General features: G+C 37.2%; 1 protein-coding gene across 5 annotated transcripts in view; it reads left to right on the forward strand.

The window, feature by feature from the left end:
* The window catches only part of LOC140629504 (aldo-keto reductase family 1 member D1-like), a 343,573-nt gene extending 332,344 nt beyond the window's left edge, over positions 1–11,229 (forward strand). For all 5 annotated transcript variants that reach the window (XR_012027332.1, XR_012027333.1, XM_072819023.1 and 2 more), the window contains 2 exons: positions 6,790–6,872; positions 9,033–11,229. Coding sequence is in view for 3 of the 5 variants with exons in the window: in XM_072819023.1 (XP_072675124.1) it covers positions 6,790–6,872; positions 9,033–9,075 (126 nt within the window). In the remaining 2 variants the exon portion in view is untranslated. The remainder of the gene's footprint in view (positions 1–6,789; positions 6,873–9,032) is intronic.
* Positions 11,230–14,927: the final 3,698 nt, after the last annotated feature.

Consider the following 14,927-nt stretch of genomic DNA (forward strand, 5'->3'; position numbering starts at 1 on the left):
CAATAAGTAGTTTATAAATTTAATAATCTCAGTAGTTTAATAAGTTTTTACTAAATAAAATAAGTAGTTTAATAAGTTTAATAATCTCAAAAAGTAAGTTGATAAAAATAAGACCAGATTTATCCCCTCAGTTAGGAAAATAATCAGAATATTGAATATGTAGGAAAACAGGCACCTTCATATACTCCTGTTAGAAACATTAATTTATATAAGATTTGAAGGAGCAGGATGGCACCTTTCCAACCCACATATCTATTTGACCAAACAATCTTGGTCCTATATTTAACCACACATATATGGATGTTTACTACAGCATGATTTAGCACTTTAAAAAACTGAAAACAATCTTCAGTAGAATCTTATAAAACAAATTATATTTATACAATGAAATATTATATACCCTTTTTTTAAATAATAGAGTGAAAATGTAAGTACTGCTTACGTACTGGGAAGATATTCATGATATTAGACAATTTATCTTCAGAGCTTTTTTGCTACTGTATGACAGAAAGCAACTCAAACTTACCAAAGAAAGAGAGAGACATGATTTATTGGGTCACATAACTGGAAAGTCCATGGATAAATCAGACATGTCCAGGAACAGGTATTCAAATGATTTATAAAAGGACTGAGCTCTTTTCCTCCCTCCACACTCCCCACACCCCTCCCAACCTTCTCTGTCTCTACATGATGGCACCAACAGTCCCTGACAGCTCCAGGCTAATCTATTACTTGTACTCAGTGAAGATGATCACAGGTAAAGGCTTCTGTGAGGATCTCTATCAACCCCTGATTGTCCTTTTCTGGGTCATGCACCACTCCCATATTAATGACTATATCCAGTGAATAAGATAATTTGATTGGCCCCCTGGGCTACACCTCTATTCCTGTGCTGGAAATGAATTCATGACAAATAGCCGTACTAGGTGGTGGAGGAGAAATTCATAAAAGGAAAAATGGGATACTGTTATTAGCAAAAAGAGGAAAGAATGATAAACAGTTATGCCACTACTGACAGTATTTTAACACTTAACCAAATCCTTCTTGCTAAAAGTAGATGACACTGTTTTCAGTCATCTTAAAAAAATAAGCTATCTAGATGGCTAATGTGTTAGTTCATCAAAAAGTAAAGCAAACAAGTTTAATGCACCTGCAACAAATGTTTTCATGGATTCAAAATTTTACTGTTCAGAAACTGAGAGTGGTGGGATGCCTGGGTGGCTCAGCAGTTGAGCGTCTCTGCTTTTGGCTCAGGGCATGATCCTGGAGTACTGGGATCGAGTCCCACATCAGGCTCCCTGCATGGAGTCTGCTTCTCCCTCTACCTACGTCTCTGCCTCTCTCTGTGTCTCTCATGAATAAGTAAATAAAATCTTTTTTTTTTAAGAAAATTCATATAAAATAAAGAAAAACATTGCATAGAAAGAATGGAGAGAGGAAGAATTTGGAAGTTTACCTTAAAATTAAAACTAAAGGGTGCCTGATTGGCTTGTAACTTGAGTGTCCAACTCTTGATCTCAGCTCAGGTCTTGATCTCAGGGTGAGGATTTTAAGCCCCACATTGGGCTCTATGCTGGGTGTAGAGCCTACTTAAAAAAAATTAAAATTGAAAATCATGAAATCATTTTATTTTAGTTTCAACAAAATTTAGGTTACAATTGTATATGTGTCCTAAATCTTAGAAGAACCTGAATGAATCAGTATTCATTCTTAAAAATATGCTAGATGAAATTACATAATAACAATGTGATATTCTCTATTTCACAAAGGTTTTTGCTAAGTGATCATAAAAAGAATAATTCTGGTAAAATTTCACAGGGCTTCATCTGAATATTGTAAATCCTTTGATTTTTTTTTCAAATCACACTCTTCTGATACATCTACTAAAGTAGATTTTAACTGCATCAGATTCCTATTTGAAAATATTTTACCTGTAATTAAAGCAAACCAAGATTTTTTTTTTAAGATTTTCTATATTTATTCATGAGAGACAGAGAGAGGCAGAGACATAGGCAGAGGGAGAAGCAGGTTCTTCACAGGGAGCCCGATGCGGGACTCAATAGTGGACCCTCGGATCACACCCTCAGCCAAAGACAGATGCTCAACCGCTGAGCCACCCAGGCGTCCCTAAACCAAGATCACTTTCATTGACTTCATGAAATCTTGCATCTTTGGCAAGATTTTCAACTTCATTCTACATTATATATTCATGGAAATCAGAAAATGACTCACCAACACTGAGAAAGAAGGTTTGAGTAAGGATTTATTTTATAAGTGATTAGTTCATTCATGACTGTTTCTATGTAATGCAAACTTTTGATTCCCTTTATAATCTCATAAACTCAATATTTGGATAATCAAAGAAAATTATTCCCTGAAAAGAGCACTTGGAAGCAATCCATGGGGGAATGATTAGGTAAATTGTGTTAGGATGCAGTGATTAAATTTATTTTTTTTATTTTTATTTATTTATGATAGTTACAGAGAGAGAGAGAGGCAGAGACACAGGCAGAGGGAGAAGCAGGCTCCATGCACCGGGAGCCCGATGTGGGATTCGATCCCGGGTCTCCAGGATCGAGCCCCGGGCCAAAGGCAGGCGCCAAACCGCTGCGCCACCCAGGGATCCCAGTGATTAAACTTAAATCAGTCTATCCATTTTGACAGAAAAGGTCACCAAGACATATTATATGCATGAAAAAAAGTTGCGGAATAAATTATTGCATATTACTTGTATGTTGAATGTTTGGAAGGAATTTTTAGGAAGAATAGGACTAGGGTTGGTGGGTAACAAGAGGACCTTTCATTTATTATTCCATGCATGCCAATATACTTATGTAGTAATTTCTCATTAAAAAAGCATATATTTATGTATATAATTAAAATTTATCAATATAAATTACTAAAATAAAAATGAAGGGATAACAAAATAAGACAATAAAGAGGAGAGAATTATTAACAAAGCAAATATTAAAAACGTAAATAAGCTAAAATAAAATATTAAAATGTTAATAAAGAACAAGAGTATAAAATTTACAAGCTACGAAAAAATAAATCAATGAAAATGTAATAGATTTAAAAAGTAGAAGACCTATTAAAAATGATAGGGAAAATGATTAAGAAGATAAAGCAAGGGGGATCCCTGGGTGGCTCAGTGGTTTAGTGCCTGCCTTTGGCCTAGGGCGTGATCCTGGAGCCCTGGGATCGAGTCCCGTGTCGGGCTCCCAGCATGGAGCCTGCTTCTCCTTCCGCTTGTGTCTCTGCCCCTCTCTCTCTTTCTATGTCTATCATGAATAAATAAATAAAATCTTAAAAAAAAAGAAGATAAAGCAAATTAAAAGTTAAAAATACATAAGCAAATTTGGAGACTAGGGAATATTTTTAAAAACAAGTGCACAAAAGCCATAGTCCAGAATCAGAAGTTCAGCATCTCATCCAGAAACAATAAAAAATTCCTCACTCTTGAAATTTTAGATGTCCTGAATATATGTTATTGCAGAGTATTTGGAATGTCCTGCAAAATTGCCCCAGCAGAAGTGTCTCAAAGACAAAGACCATCCCCAGCTCTGCATGGGGATGTGGCCCCCCAGCACCAGCCCAACTTCTTTCACATTTGCAGATATTCATAAATTTTTTATGTAAATTTTCGACATAAATTTTTGATGTAATCTTTTATGTGTATGTCACTAATAACAGAGCTTCAACATATATGAAGGACTAAAAGGAAGTACCTGACAGAACTGAAACAAAGATATTAACAATTATTTTTGTATCAATTTTATTTACATTCCAGTTAGTTAACACATAGTGTAATTTTGGTTTCAAGAGTAGAATTTAGCGATTCATATAACACCCAGTTTCATTACAACAGATGCCCTCCTTAATGCCCATCACCCATTTAGCCCATCTTCCACCCACCTCCCCTCCAGCAACCCTCAGTTTGTTCTCTATGGTTAAGAGTCTCTCTTTTTTTTTTTAAGATTTTATTTATATTTTTTTCATGAGAGACACAGAGAGAGAGAGAGGCAGAGACAGGTAGAGGAAGAAGCAGCCTCCATACAGGGAGCCCAACGTGGGACTCGATCCCGTGTCTCCAGGATCATGCCCTGGGCTGAAGGCAGCACTAAACCACTGAGCCACCCAGGCTGCCCTGGTTAAGAGTCTCTTATGGTTCACTGTCTCCCTCTTTTTCTTTTCCATGCCCTTGTTCATTTTGTTTCTTAAATTCCACATATGAGTAAAATCGTATGGTATATGTATTTCTCTGACTTGTTTCACTTAGCATAATGCACTCTAGCTCTATCCACGTTATTGCAAATGGAGAGATTTTATTCTTTTTATGGTTGAGTAATATTCCAATATATAGATACCACATCTTTTTCCATTCGTCACTTATGAGCATTTGGGCACTTTCCATAATTTGGCTATTGTTGATAATGCTGCAGTAAATATCAAAGTGCACGTATCCCTTCAAGTCAGTATGTTTTTATCCTTTGGGTAAATATCCAGCAATGCTGGATCATAGGGTAATTCTATTTTTAACTTTGTGAGGAACCTCCATACTGCCTTCCAGTGGCTGTGTTGAGTGGCTGCACCAGTTTGCATTCCCACCAACAATGTAACAAGGTTCCTTCTTCTCCACATTTTCACCTACACCTGTTGTTTCCTGTGTCGTTAATTTTAGCCATTCTGACAGGTATGAAGTAGTATCTCATCATGATTTTGATTTGTATTTCCCTGATGATAAGTGATGTTGAGCATATTTTCATGTGTCTGTTGGCCATCTGTATGTCTTCTTTGGAAAAATGTCTACTCACGTCTTCTGCCCATTTTTTAACTGGATTTTTTTTTTTTTTTTTTTTTTAGGTATCAGGTCTTACAAGTTCTTTATATATTTTAGATACTAACCTTTTATCAGACACGTCATTTGAAAATACCTTCTCCCATTGCATAGGCTGCCTTTTAGTTTTAATGATTGTTTCCTTTGATGTGCAGAAGCTTTTTATCTTGATAAAGTCGTAATAGTTCATCTTTTGCTTTTGTTTCCCTTGCCTCTGGCAATGTGTCTAGTAAGAAGTTGCTATGGCCAATATCAGAAAGGTTACTGCCTGTGTTCTATGGTTTTGATGGTTTCCTGTCTCACACTTAGGTCTTTCATCCATTTTTTAAGAAAGATTTTATTTATTTATTCATGAGAGAGACATAGAGAGAGGCAGAGACATAGGCAGAGGGAGAAGCAGGCTTCCTACAGGGAGCCTGATGCAGGACTTGATCTCAGGACCCCAGGATCACAACCTGAGCCAAAGGTGGATGCTTAACCACTGAGCTACCCAGGTGCCCCAGGTCTTTCCCCCATTTTGAATTTATTTTTATGTATGGTGTAAGAAAGTAGTCCAACAAAATACCATTTGCTGAAGAGACAAATTTTTTCCATTGGATATTCTTTCCTGCTTTGTTGAAGAATAATTGACCATATAGTTTTGGGTTTATTTCTTGGTTTTCTCTTCTGTTCCATTGATCTATGTGCTTGTTTTTGTGCCAGTACCATATTGTCTTGATGAGTACAGCTTTGTAATATAGCTTGAAGTCTGGAATTCTGATGCCCCCAGCTCTACTTTGCTTTTTCAAGATTGCTTTGGTTACTCAGGGTCTTTCTTTTAATTTGGGGTCTTTTGTAGTTCCATACAAATTTAAGGATTATTTGTTCTAGCTCTGTGGAAAATCTTTTGCTGATAGGGATTACATTGAATGTATAGATTGCTTTGGGTGGATTAAACATTTTGACAATATTTTTCTTCCAATCTATGAGCATGGAATGTTTTCCCATTTCTTTCTGTCATCTTTGATTTCTTTCCTAAGTGTTCTCTGGTTCTCAGAATATAGATTGTCCCTCACTTTGGTTAGGTTTATTCCTAGGTATCTGACAGTTTTTGGTGCAATTGTAAATGGGATTGGTTCCTTTATTTCTCTTAATACTGCTTCATTATTGGTGTATAGAAATGTAACAAATTTCTGGGGCACCTGGATGGCTCAATCGGTTAAGTGTCTAATTCTTGGTTTTAGCACAGGTTGTGACCTCAGGGTTCTGAGACTGAGCCCTGCATTGGGCTCCTCACCCAATGCAGAGTTTGCTTGTCTCTCTTCCTCTGCTCCTCCTCCCACTTTTTCATGTATCAATTCTAACAATTTTTTAGTGGAGTCTTTTGGTTTTTCTACAGAGTATAATGTCTGCAAACAGTGAAAGTTTAACATCTGTCTTGCCAGTTTGGATGCCTTCTATTTCTTTTTATTGACTGATTGCTGAAGCTAAAACTTCCACTACTATGTTAAATAACAAAAGTGAGAGTGGTCATACGTTTTGTTCCTGACTATAGAAGGAAAGCTCTCAGTTTTTCCCCTTTGAGGATGATATTAGCTGTGGGTTTTTGTTTATGGCCTTTATGATATTGACGTATGTTCTCTCAATCCCTACTTTGTTGATGGTTTTTATCCAGAATGGATGCTGTACTTTGTCAAATGCTTTTTCTGCACCTATTGAGAAGTTCATAAGGTTCTTATCCTTTCTTTTATTAATGTGGTGTATCACATCGATTGACTTGTGAATATTGAATTACTCTTGTAGCCTAAGAATAAATCCCCACTTGGTCATGGTGAATAATTATTTTAAACATGTTCATAAGAAAAAAAAGATGCTCATAAATTTTTGAGAGGATCTTACTACTGGCCTCATTCCCTGATCCCAAGCTTGACCCATTTCCTACATTCAAAAATGTCTTATTTCTGTTATTTCAGATCTTTGACTTTTCTCTCACTGAAGAAGAAATGAAGGACATTGAGGCCTTGAATAAAAATGTTTGCTTTGTGGAGATGCTCATGTGAGTCCAGGGGACCATTCATCAAATACTACCCAGTGGTACTGGATAGGCCCATAGAAATCACAATGGTAAAGCCAGTGGGCAGCGTCTGGGTAAATTACTTTTACTCTAGGAATTTCCTACATGCCACAGTTTTATTTAAAAGATTTCTGGTATTAAAAAAAAAAAAGATTTCTGGTATTCATGACATCCCTTGACTTAGGTTAAGGCATGGCAGGCCAAATACCTTGATGAGAATTAAGTCATAGTGTATATACGTTAATATAACAGCAACACGAATACTCGAACTTATTTATTTTTTCCTAAAAATCAAAGTGATGCACAATTTAGAGTGAAGTTATCAACAAAAATGAAAGAGACATGGGAGTAAAGTAGAAAGAGTGCCACATTAGAAGTGAAGAACCTAGGGTTTTAGGCAAATGCCTGCCTGTAAGATGTGGAGCTTCTAATTCCACCTATTAGCTGACTTCCCACAAGCAAAATTCCTTACACTCCTTCAAAATGTTGCTAAATTCAGCTAATCAACTGAATTAGCCCTTTATTCTCTAAATAGTATAGAGCCTTTAAAATAACAAAAGACTAGTTCATACATATATGGTTCTCATAGATATATATAGATAGATACATACATACATATATTGGTGTATACACTTTTCTTTCTCTTTATTCATTAGTATATCCAGTTTTTGAAATCACCTGGACAGTAATCTGTTTGTAATCTCCTCTTTAAGTGAGCATTTGGAAAATGCTCATTAGGTTAATTCATACAGCTTGAACACTTACCTTATTGGTCCCACTATTTCTCATGAGTCAGAAAGCACACTGACAATGCTAATACCAAATTTCTGAATCAATTTCTGAATTAATACAACAGCCGCCTAATGTTAATTTTCTAGAGTAAAACATTATTCAACATCAAAAGGTACCACTAAGCTTTGGAAACAGAAAGGTAAACACAAACACAAACACACCAACACTTAATGGTTAATTAATAGCTCTTGAAGATAAATTATTTCAATTGAATAAATATCATTAAATTAAAAAGAGATAGTAAGAGACAATCAAGCTACCAATGTACTGATTTTTTTATGGTTAATTGGTGAAATTATTTAGTTTGACATTTGACATATTTAATACCTAATTCCCGCAACAAATGGGGATATAACGCATAAGAAATAACTAGATAAATCAGCAAGGAGAAACAAACATTAGGCCTCATTGATTAAAAAAAAAAAATGTACCACTTAGGGATGTTAGGCTATGATTCTTCTCTGTTTTTCATCCAGTTGATCTCTAACATTGAAGAACCTTAATTTGTTTTCTTTTTTTTTTTTAAGTTTTTATTTATTTATGATAGTCACAGAGAGAGAGAGAGAGAGGCAGAGACACAGGCAGAGGGAGAAGCAGGCTCCATGCACCGGGAGCCTGATGTGGGATTCGATCCCGGGTCTCCAGGATCGCGCCCTGGGCCAAAGGCAGGCGCCAAACCGCTGCGCCACCCAGGGATCCCATGTTTTCTATTTTAATTAAAGCTCATAGTACTTGCAGAGAACTGAATTTTAAACATGATCCATGGAAGGCACAACACACACTAGTCCTTTTTTATTGACTATTCCATCACTGTTATTTGATAGGTTCATGATCATCATCATTATCATGGAAACTTAAATTCACGTTTCTAGATTTCAAACTTTCAATTCTCAAGAGGTCCAGTGAGAAGGACAGGTAAAAACTCTGGAAAGAAAGTGATACTGATGGGTAATAGAATTTTGAAGAGAAACACATATGTGGATCATTGACATGGAAGGCAGCTTGTGTCAAAACAGCAGAGGGAAGGAAGGAATTGAGAAGGGGCACAAAAACCCATGGGCAGTCATTTCTCACTTCCTGTGCTTTTGTTCTGAGCAAAATGTTGATGTGGAGGCAGCCAGCCTTCCATCACACACACACACTTACTCAAGTACACACACACTACTGTCCAGAGCTTCAGTAAAACATGTTGGCTTGCGGGAAAACAGAGGAGACTGGGTGAGAAACAGAGAGGGAGGACTAGGGGAGAAAGGGAAGGGCCAGTGAAATTGTCAAAGGAGGCTAGTAACGCATACAGCTGTGCAATGTTTGCAAGTGAACTTTTTCCCTTTCGGGAATTTGTTTTGACAGGTGGTGTGATCATCCTGAGTACCCATTTCATGATGAATACTGACTTCAGAATGCTCCTGAATTGATTTTTCCCTCCCATGCATGCCAGAACCTTGGGTTGGGTGGTTCCTCCAGATGTAGAAATTTAAAAAGTTTTACTCTCTTTAGATAAAGTGATGATGTTAACATACTTAAGTTTTGTGCCACGTAAATGACTTTGGCTTAGGTATGTGAAGAAAAAATATGTTTAAATCTGTTGAAATAATTATTTGGAAACTATAAGCTTGGATCAAAGCCTTCTGGATTCCAGATAGAAAAATATTAGGCTTTAGAAAAGACTTCAGAGGCAATGTGTGAAGATAAATAACTCTTGAATGTGAGCACTGCCATTGGTAGTCTGAGTTGCTTACTTTAAGCAGTAAACTGGGCAACAAAGAGGGTGGTGAAGTAGTGCATGCCTGTGCTAGCAGTGACCTTGATGATTTGGACCATTGACTGTAACACAGACACAGCCAAGATAAGATCCACACTTGAATTATTAACAAGGACATGATTTCTGCACCTTGTATAATGAGAAAGAGCTAAGCATAGAAAAGTCTTAAAATAGAGCTAATTCAATAATCACAGTGGTCAGCAAGGACATAATGACTTGGTTGTTGTTTGTTTCCATCCCATGTGTGTTCTTTTAGCTTTTACCCACTCTAAGGGATGGTTAATGGCTGGCTCTCTCTGCATGCTTTCAAGGGCCTGAGCATAAACATAACTGGTGATCCATACTTACACTGCCTATCACTCTTGCCTTACTCATCATACAACCACTATTATATGAAGTAGCTTGAGACAATCAACAATCAACATACACAAATAAAACTCTGAACCACAAAATAATCCAAAGATGACTATTTTTTTAAGTAGGTTCCATGGTCAGTGTAGAGCCCAATACAGGGCTTGAACTCACGACTCTAAGGTCAATACCTGAGCTGACATCAAGAGCCAGACATTTAACTGACTGAGGCACCCAGGTGCCCCCAAAGATAACTATTTTAAAGGAAGGAATTTTAAAAGGAGGTGTTAGGGGTGCCTGGCTGGCTCACTTGGTGGAGCATGTGACTTTTAATCTCAGGGTTGTGAGTTCAAGCCCCATGCTGGGTACATAAAAATAAAATCTTTAAAATAAAAATAAAATAAAAATAAAAAGGAGGCTTCATAAAATATTATACTTAGGGGATGCCTGGGTGGCTCAGCAGTTGGGTCACTGCCTTTGGCCCAGGGCGTGATCCTGGAGTCCTGGGATCAAGTCCCACATCGGGCTCCCTGTGAAGAGCCTGCTTCTCCCTCTACCTATATCTCCACAGCTCGCTCGCTCTCTGTGTCTCTCATGAATAAATAAATAAATCTTTTAAAAAAAAGATATTATACTTAGGACTTTGAAAGTATTATTAAAATAACTATGTGAATTTCAAGAAGTAGCAAGTTCTCAAAAGAACATTGGTAATTTTTTTTAAAGATTATTTATTTATTCATTCATAGAGACACAGAGAGAGAGAGAGAGGCAGAGACACAGACAGAGGGAGAAGCAGGCTCCATGCAGGGAGCCCGACGTGGGACTCAATCCAGGGTCTCCAGGATCACGCCCTAGGCTGCAGGTGGCGCTAAACTGCTGCGCCACGGGGGCTGCCCGAACATTGGTAATTTTACTGCATGTAAATTTTTAATTTTTGAGTATGAAGATTATTAGAATTCTGTAATAGAGATCTACCAATTTTCAATTCAACCAGAGCAATGGGGATCCCTGGGTGGCGCAGTGGTTAAGCGCCTGCCTTTGGCCCAGGGCGCGATCCTGGAGACCTGGGATCGAATCCCACGTCGGGCTCCTGGTGCATGGAGCCTGCTTCTCCCTCTGCCTATGTCTCTGCCTCTCTCTCTCTCCCTCTGTGTGACTATCATAAATAAATAAAAATTAAAAAAAAAAACCAGAGCAATGTATTTTTTCATTCATATTAAGTCACTCTCATAGGGTAAGAGAGTTTTTCAAAAATTATGTTTTTCCAAGACCAATTGCTTACAGATGATCTTCAGTGACCTGAAAACACACATTTCTGAGAAATCAGCACTTGAAGAAAATTTGATCTCTACTCTCTGTATCTACTGATTCTAATGTAATGCTGTTCTCTGGAAAATATTTTGCTTACAACAAATAATAAAATGTGATGATTTATTGAACCACACAAATCTCCATTTTGTTGCTAATGACAGAGGGAGGGGAAAATCATCTGAATTCAATTCAATTGAAAGACTTTGAAGTTCTTACTCTACATTTAGCGGGAAACAGGAGGAAAAAAAGAGTATCATAGTGCATTAACAGAAACTTAAGCCCTGTTCCCTGTTATCAAATGTCTTCAAAATATTTGGGGGGAGGCTGGTGTGAAGGAGAGTTCATATTGTTGAAACCACATTTAAAAGATAGGTATTGGGAAAGGGTTTTACCACTTCACAGGGGGAAAAATATTTCCAAGGGTTAGAGGAGGGGAACTCTACCTTAGTTACACAGAGATGAGGAGAAAGGGTTGAAGACAGAAAATGGGAAGTTCAGGAAATAGTGACAATCTGATATGAGTTTCTGCATGTCACCTCTCCCTCCACTCTCACCCCTCACAAGCTTCCCATCTATTTTGGGATACATTGTGTTCCCGCCTCTCCAAATTCAAAACTTAGAGTCCTAGCCCCTAGCACCTCAGAATGTGACCTTATTTGGAAATATGGTCATTGCATATGTAATTCGTTAAGATGAGGTCATAATGGAAAAGGGTGACCCCTGATGCAATAAGACTGGTACCTTATAACAAGGGGAAATTTGGACACAGATAACATACAGGGAGAACACCATGTACATAACAAGACAGAGGTCAGAGTGATGCTTTAAATTATTTGTTCCTGGGGTGCCTGGGTGGCTTACTACTAATTGAGCATCTGCCTTTGGCTCAGGTCATGATCCCAAAGTCCTGGGATCAAGTCCCACATTGGGCTCCCTGCAGGGAGCCTGATTCTCTCTCTGCCTATGTCTCTGCCTCTGTATGTGTGTATGTATGTGTGTCTGATGAATAAATAAATAAAATCTTTTAAAAATATAAATAAATTATTTGTTCATTATATAAAACAATAACAGAAAGGAACTCTTTGATAATAATACAATGATAGTAAATCTACACATGCATTATTGAACAGATCATCAACAAGGAAACAAGGGCTTTGAATGACATACTGGACCAGGTGGACTTAACAGATATGTTGAGAGCATTCCGTCCTAAAGCAGCAAAATACACATACTTTCAAAGTGCACTTAGGACATTCTCCAGAATAGATCACATACTAGGCCACAAATCAGGTCTCAACAAGTACAAAAAGATTGAGATCATACCATACATATTTTCTGACCACAACTTCAAGTTTTGATTTTCTATCAAACTTGAAGTCAATCACAGAAAAAATCTGTAAAGACCACAAATATATGAAGGTTAAAGAACATCCTACTAAAGAATGAATGCATCAACTGGGAAGTTAAAGAAGAAATTAAAAAAAAATACATGGAAGCAAACAAAAACAGGAACATCATGGCCCAAAAACTTTGGGATGCAGCCAAAGATGTCCTAAGAGGCAAGTGCATAGCAATACAGGCCTACCTCAAGAAGCAAGAAAAACCTCAGATAAACAAACTAACTTTACACCTAAAGGATCTAGAAAAAGAACAACCAACCAGCAGAAGGGAAATAATAAAGTTTTGAGCATAAGTAAATGATATAGAAACAAACAAAAGTAGAACAGATCAATGAAATCAAGAGCTGGTTCTTTGAAAAAATTAGTAAAATTTGTAAACTCCCTAGCCAGACTAATCAATAAGAAAAGAGAAAGGACCTAAATAAATAAAATCACAAATGAGAAAGGAGAAATAACAACCAACACCACAGAAGTACAAACAATAACAAGAAAATATTATGAAAACTATCTGCTAACAAATTAGACAACCTGGAAAAAAATGGATAAATTCCTAGAAACATATAAACTACCAAAACTGAAACAGGAGCAAATAGAAAACTTGAACAGACTGATAACCAGCAAAGAAACTGAATCAGTAATCAAACATCTCCCAAAAAAAGTCCAGGACCAGATGGCTTCACAGGAGGATTCTACTAAACATTTAAAGAGTTAATACCTATTCTCTTCAAACCATTCCAAAAAAATAGAAATGTAAGGAAAACTTCCAAACTCATTCTATGTGGCCAGCATTATCCTGATTCCAAAACCAGACAAAGACTCCACTAAAAAAGAGAACTACAGGCCAATATCTCTAATGAACATGGATGTAAAAATTCTCAGTGAAGTATTAGCAAATTGATGGGGTGCCTGGGTGACTCAGTCAGTTAAGCATCTGCCTTTGGCTTGGGTCATAATCCCAGAGCCCCAGGATCCAGAGCCATGTCACACTCCCTGCTCAGCAGGGAGGCTTCTGCTCTCGCTTACTCTTGCTCATTCTCTCTCTCAAATAAACAAAATACAAAAAAATATATTAGCAAATCAAATCCAATAGTACATTAAAAGAATAATTCACTACAACTGAGTGGGATTTATTCCTGGGCTGCAAGGTAGTTCAATATTCATAAATCAATCACATGACACACCTCATTAATAAGAGAAAGGATAAGAACCATATGATTCTCCCAATAGATGCAGAAAAAGCATTTGACAAAGTACAGCATCCATTTTTGATAAAAACCCTCAACAAAGGGCAACCTGGGTGGCTCAGTGGTTTGGCACCTGCCTTCAGCCCAGGGTGGGATCCTGGAGACCTGTATCGAGTCCCACATCGGGATCCCTGCATGGAGCCTGCTTCTCCCTCTGCCTGTGTCTCTGCTTCTCTCTCTCTGTCTCTCAAGAATAAATAAATAAAATCTTAAAAAAAAAAAAAAGAATTGTAACATTCTTTAAAAAAAAACAAAAAACCCTCAACAAAGTAGGGACTGAGGGAACATACCTCAATATCATAAAGGCCATATTTATTGCAGCATTATCAATAGCCAATCCCCCTCTCCCAAAAAAGCAATAACCAAATTAAGGAAAGAGCCCAAACATCCATCAACTGATGAATGAAAGAAGATGTGGTGTGTGTGTGTGTGTGTATGTGTGTGTATACAGCCATAAAAGAAGAATGAAATCTTGCCATTTTCAAAAACACAGATTGAGCTAGAAAGCATTCTAAGTGAAATAAGTCAGTCAGAATAAGGAAAATATATATTTCACTCATTTGTGGAATTTAAGAAACGAAACAGCTGAATTTGGCAGGTTAGGAGGAAGAAAGGCAAACCAGGAAACACTCTCAACTATAGAGAACAAACAGGGTTAATGGAGGGAGGGAATGGATTAAATCAGTGATGATACCTTAAGGAAGGTACTTGTTGTGATGAGCACTGAGTGTTTTATGTAAGTGATGAATCACCAAACGCCTAAAATAATGTTACATAGTATGTTAACTAATTGGAATTTAAATAAAAACTTGAAAAAAAAAAAAAAAGAGAAAACACACAGATTGCCAAGGGACACAGAAAAAGATGCTCAGCATCACTTTCCATGAGGGAAATGCAAATCAAGAATACATTGAGATATCACCTGACATCTATCAGAATGGCTAAACTCAAAAACTTAAAAATAACAGGTGTTGGGAAGGATGTGGAAAAAAAGGAACACTTGCACACTGTTAGTGGGAATGCAAATTGGTGAAGCCACTGTGGAAAACAGTATGGACATTCCCCAGAAAGTTAGAAATAAAACTATCCTACAATCCAGCAATTGCACTACTGGGTATTTACCCAAAGAACACAAAAATACTAATTCAATGGGATGCATGCACCTCTATGTTTATAG

Source organism: Canis lupus (assembly GCF_048164855.1).
Source record: "Canis lupus baileyi chromosome 15 unlocalized genomic scaffold, mCanLup2.hap1 SUPER_15_unloc_2, whole genome shotgun sequence".
NCBI lineage: Eukaryota > Metazoa > Chordata > Mammalia > Carnivora > Canidae > Canis > Canis lupus.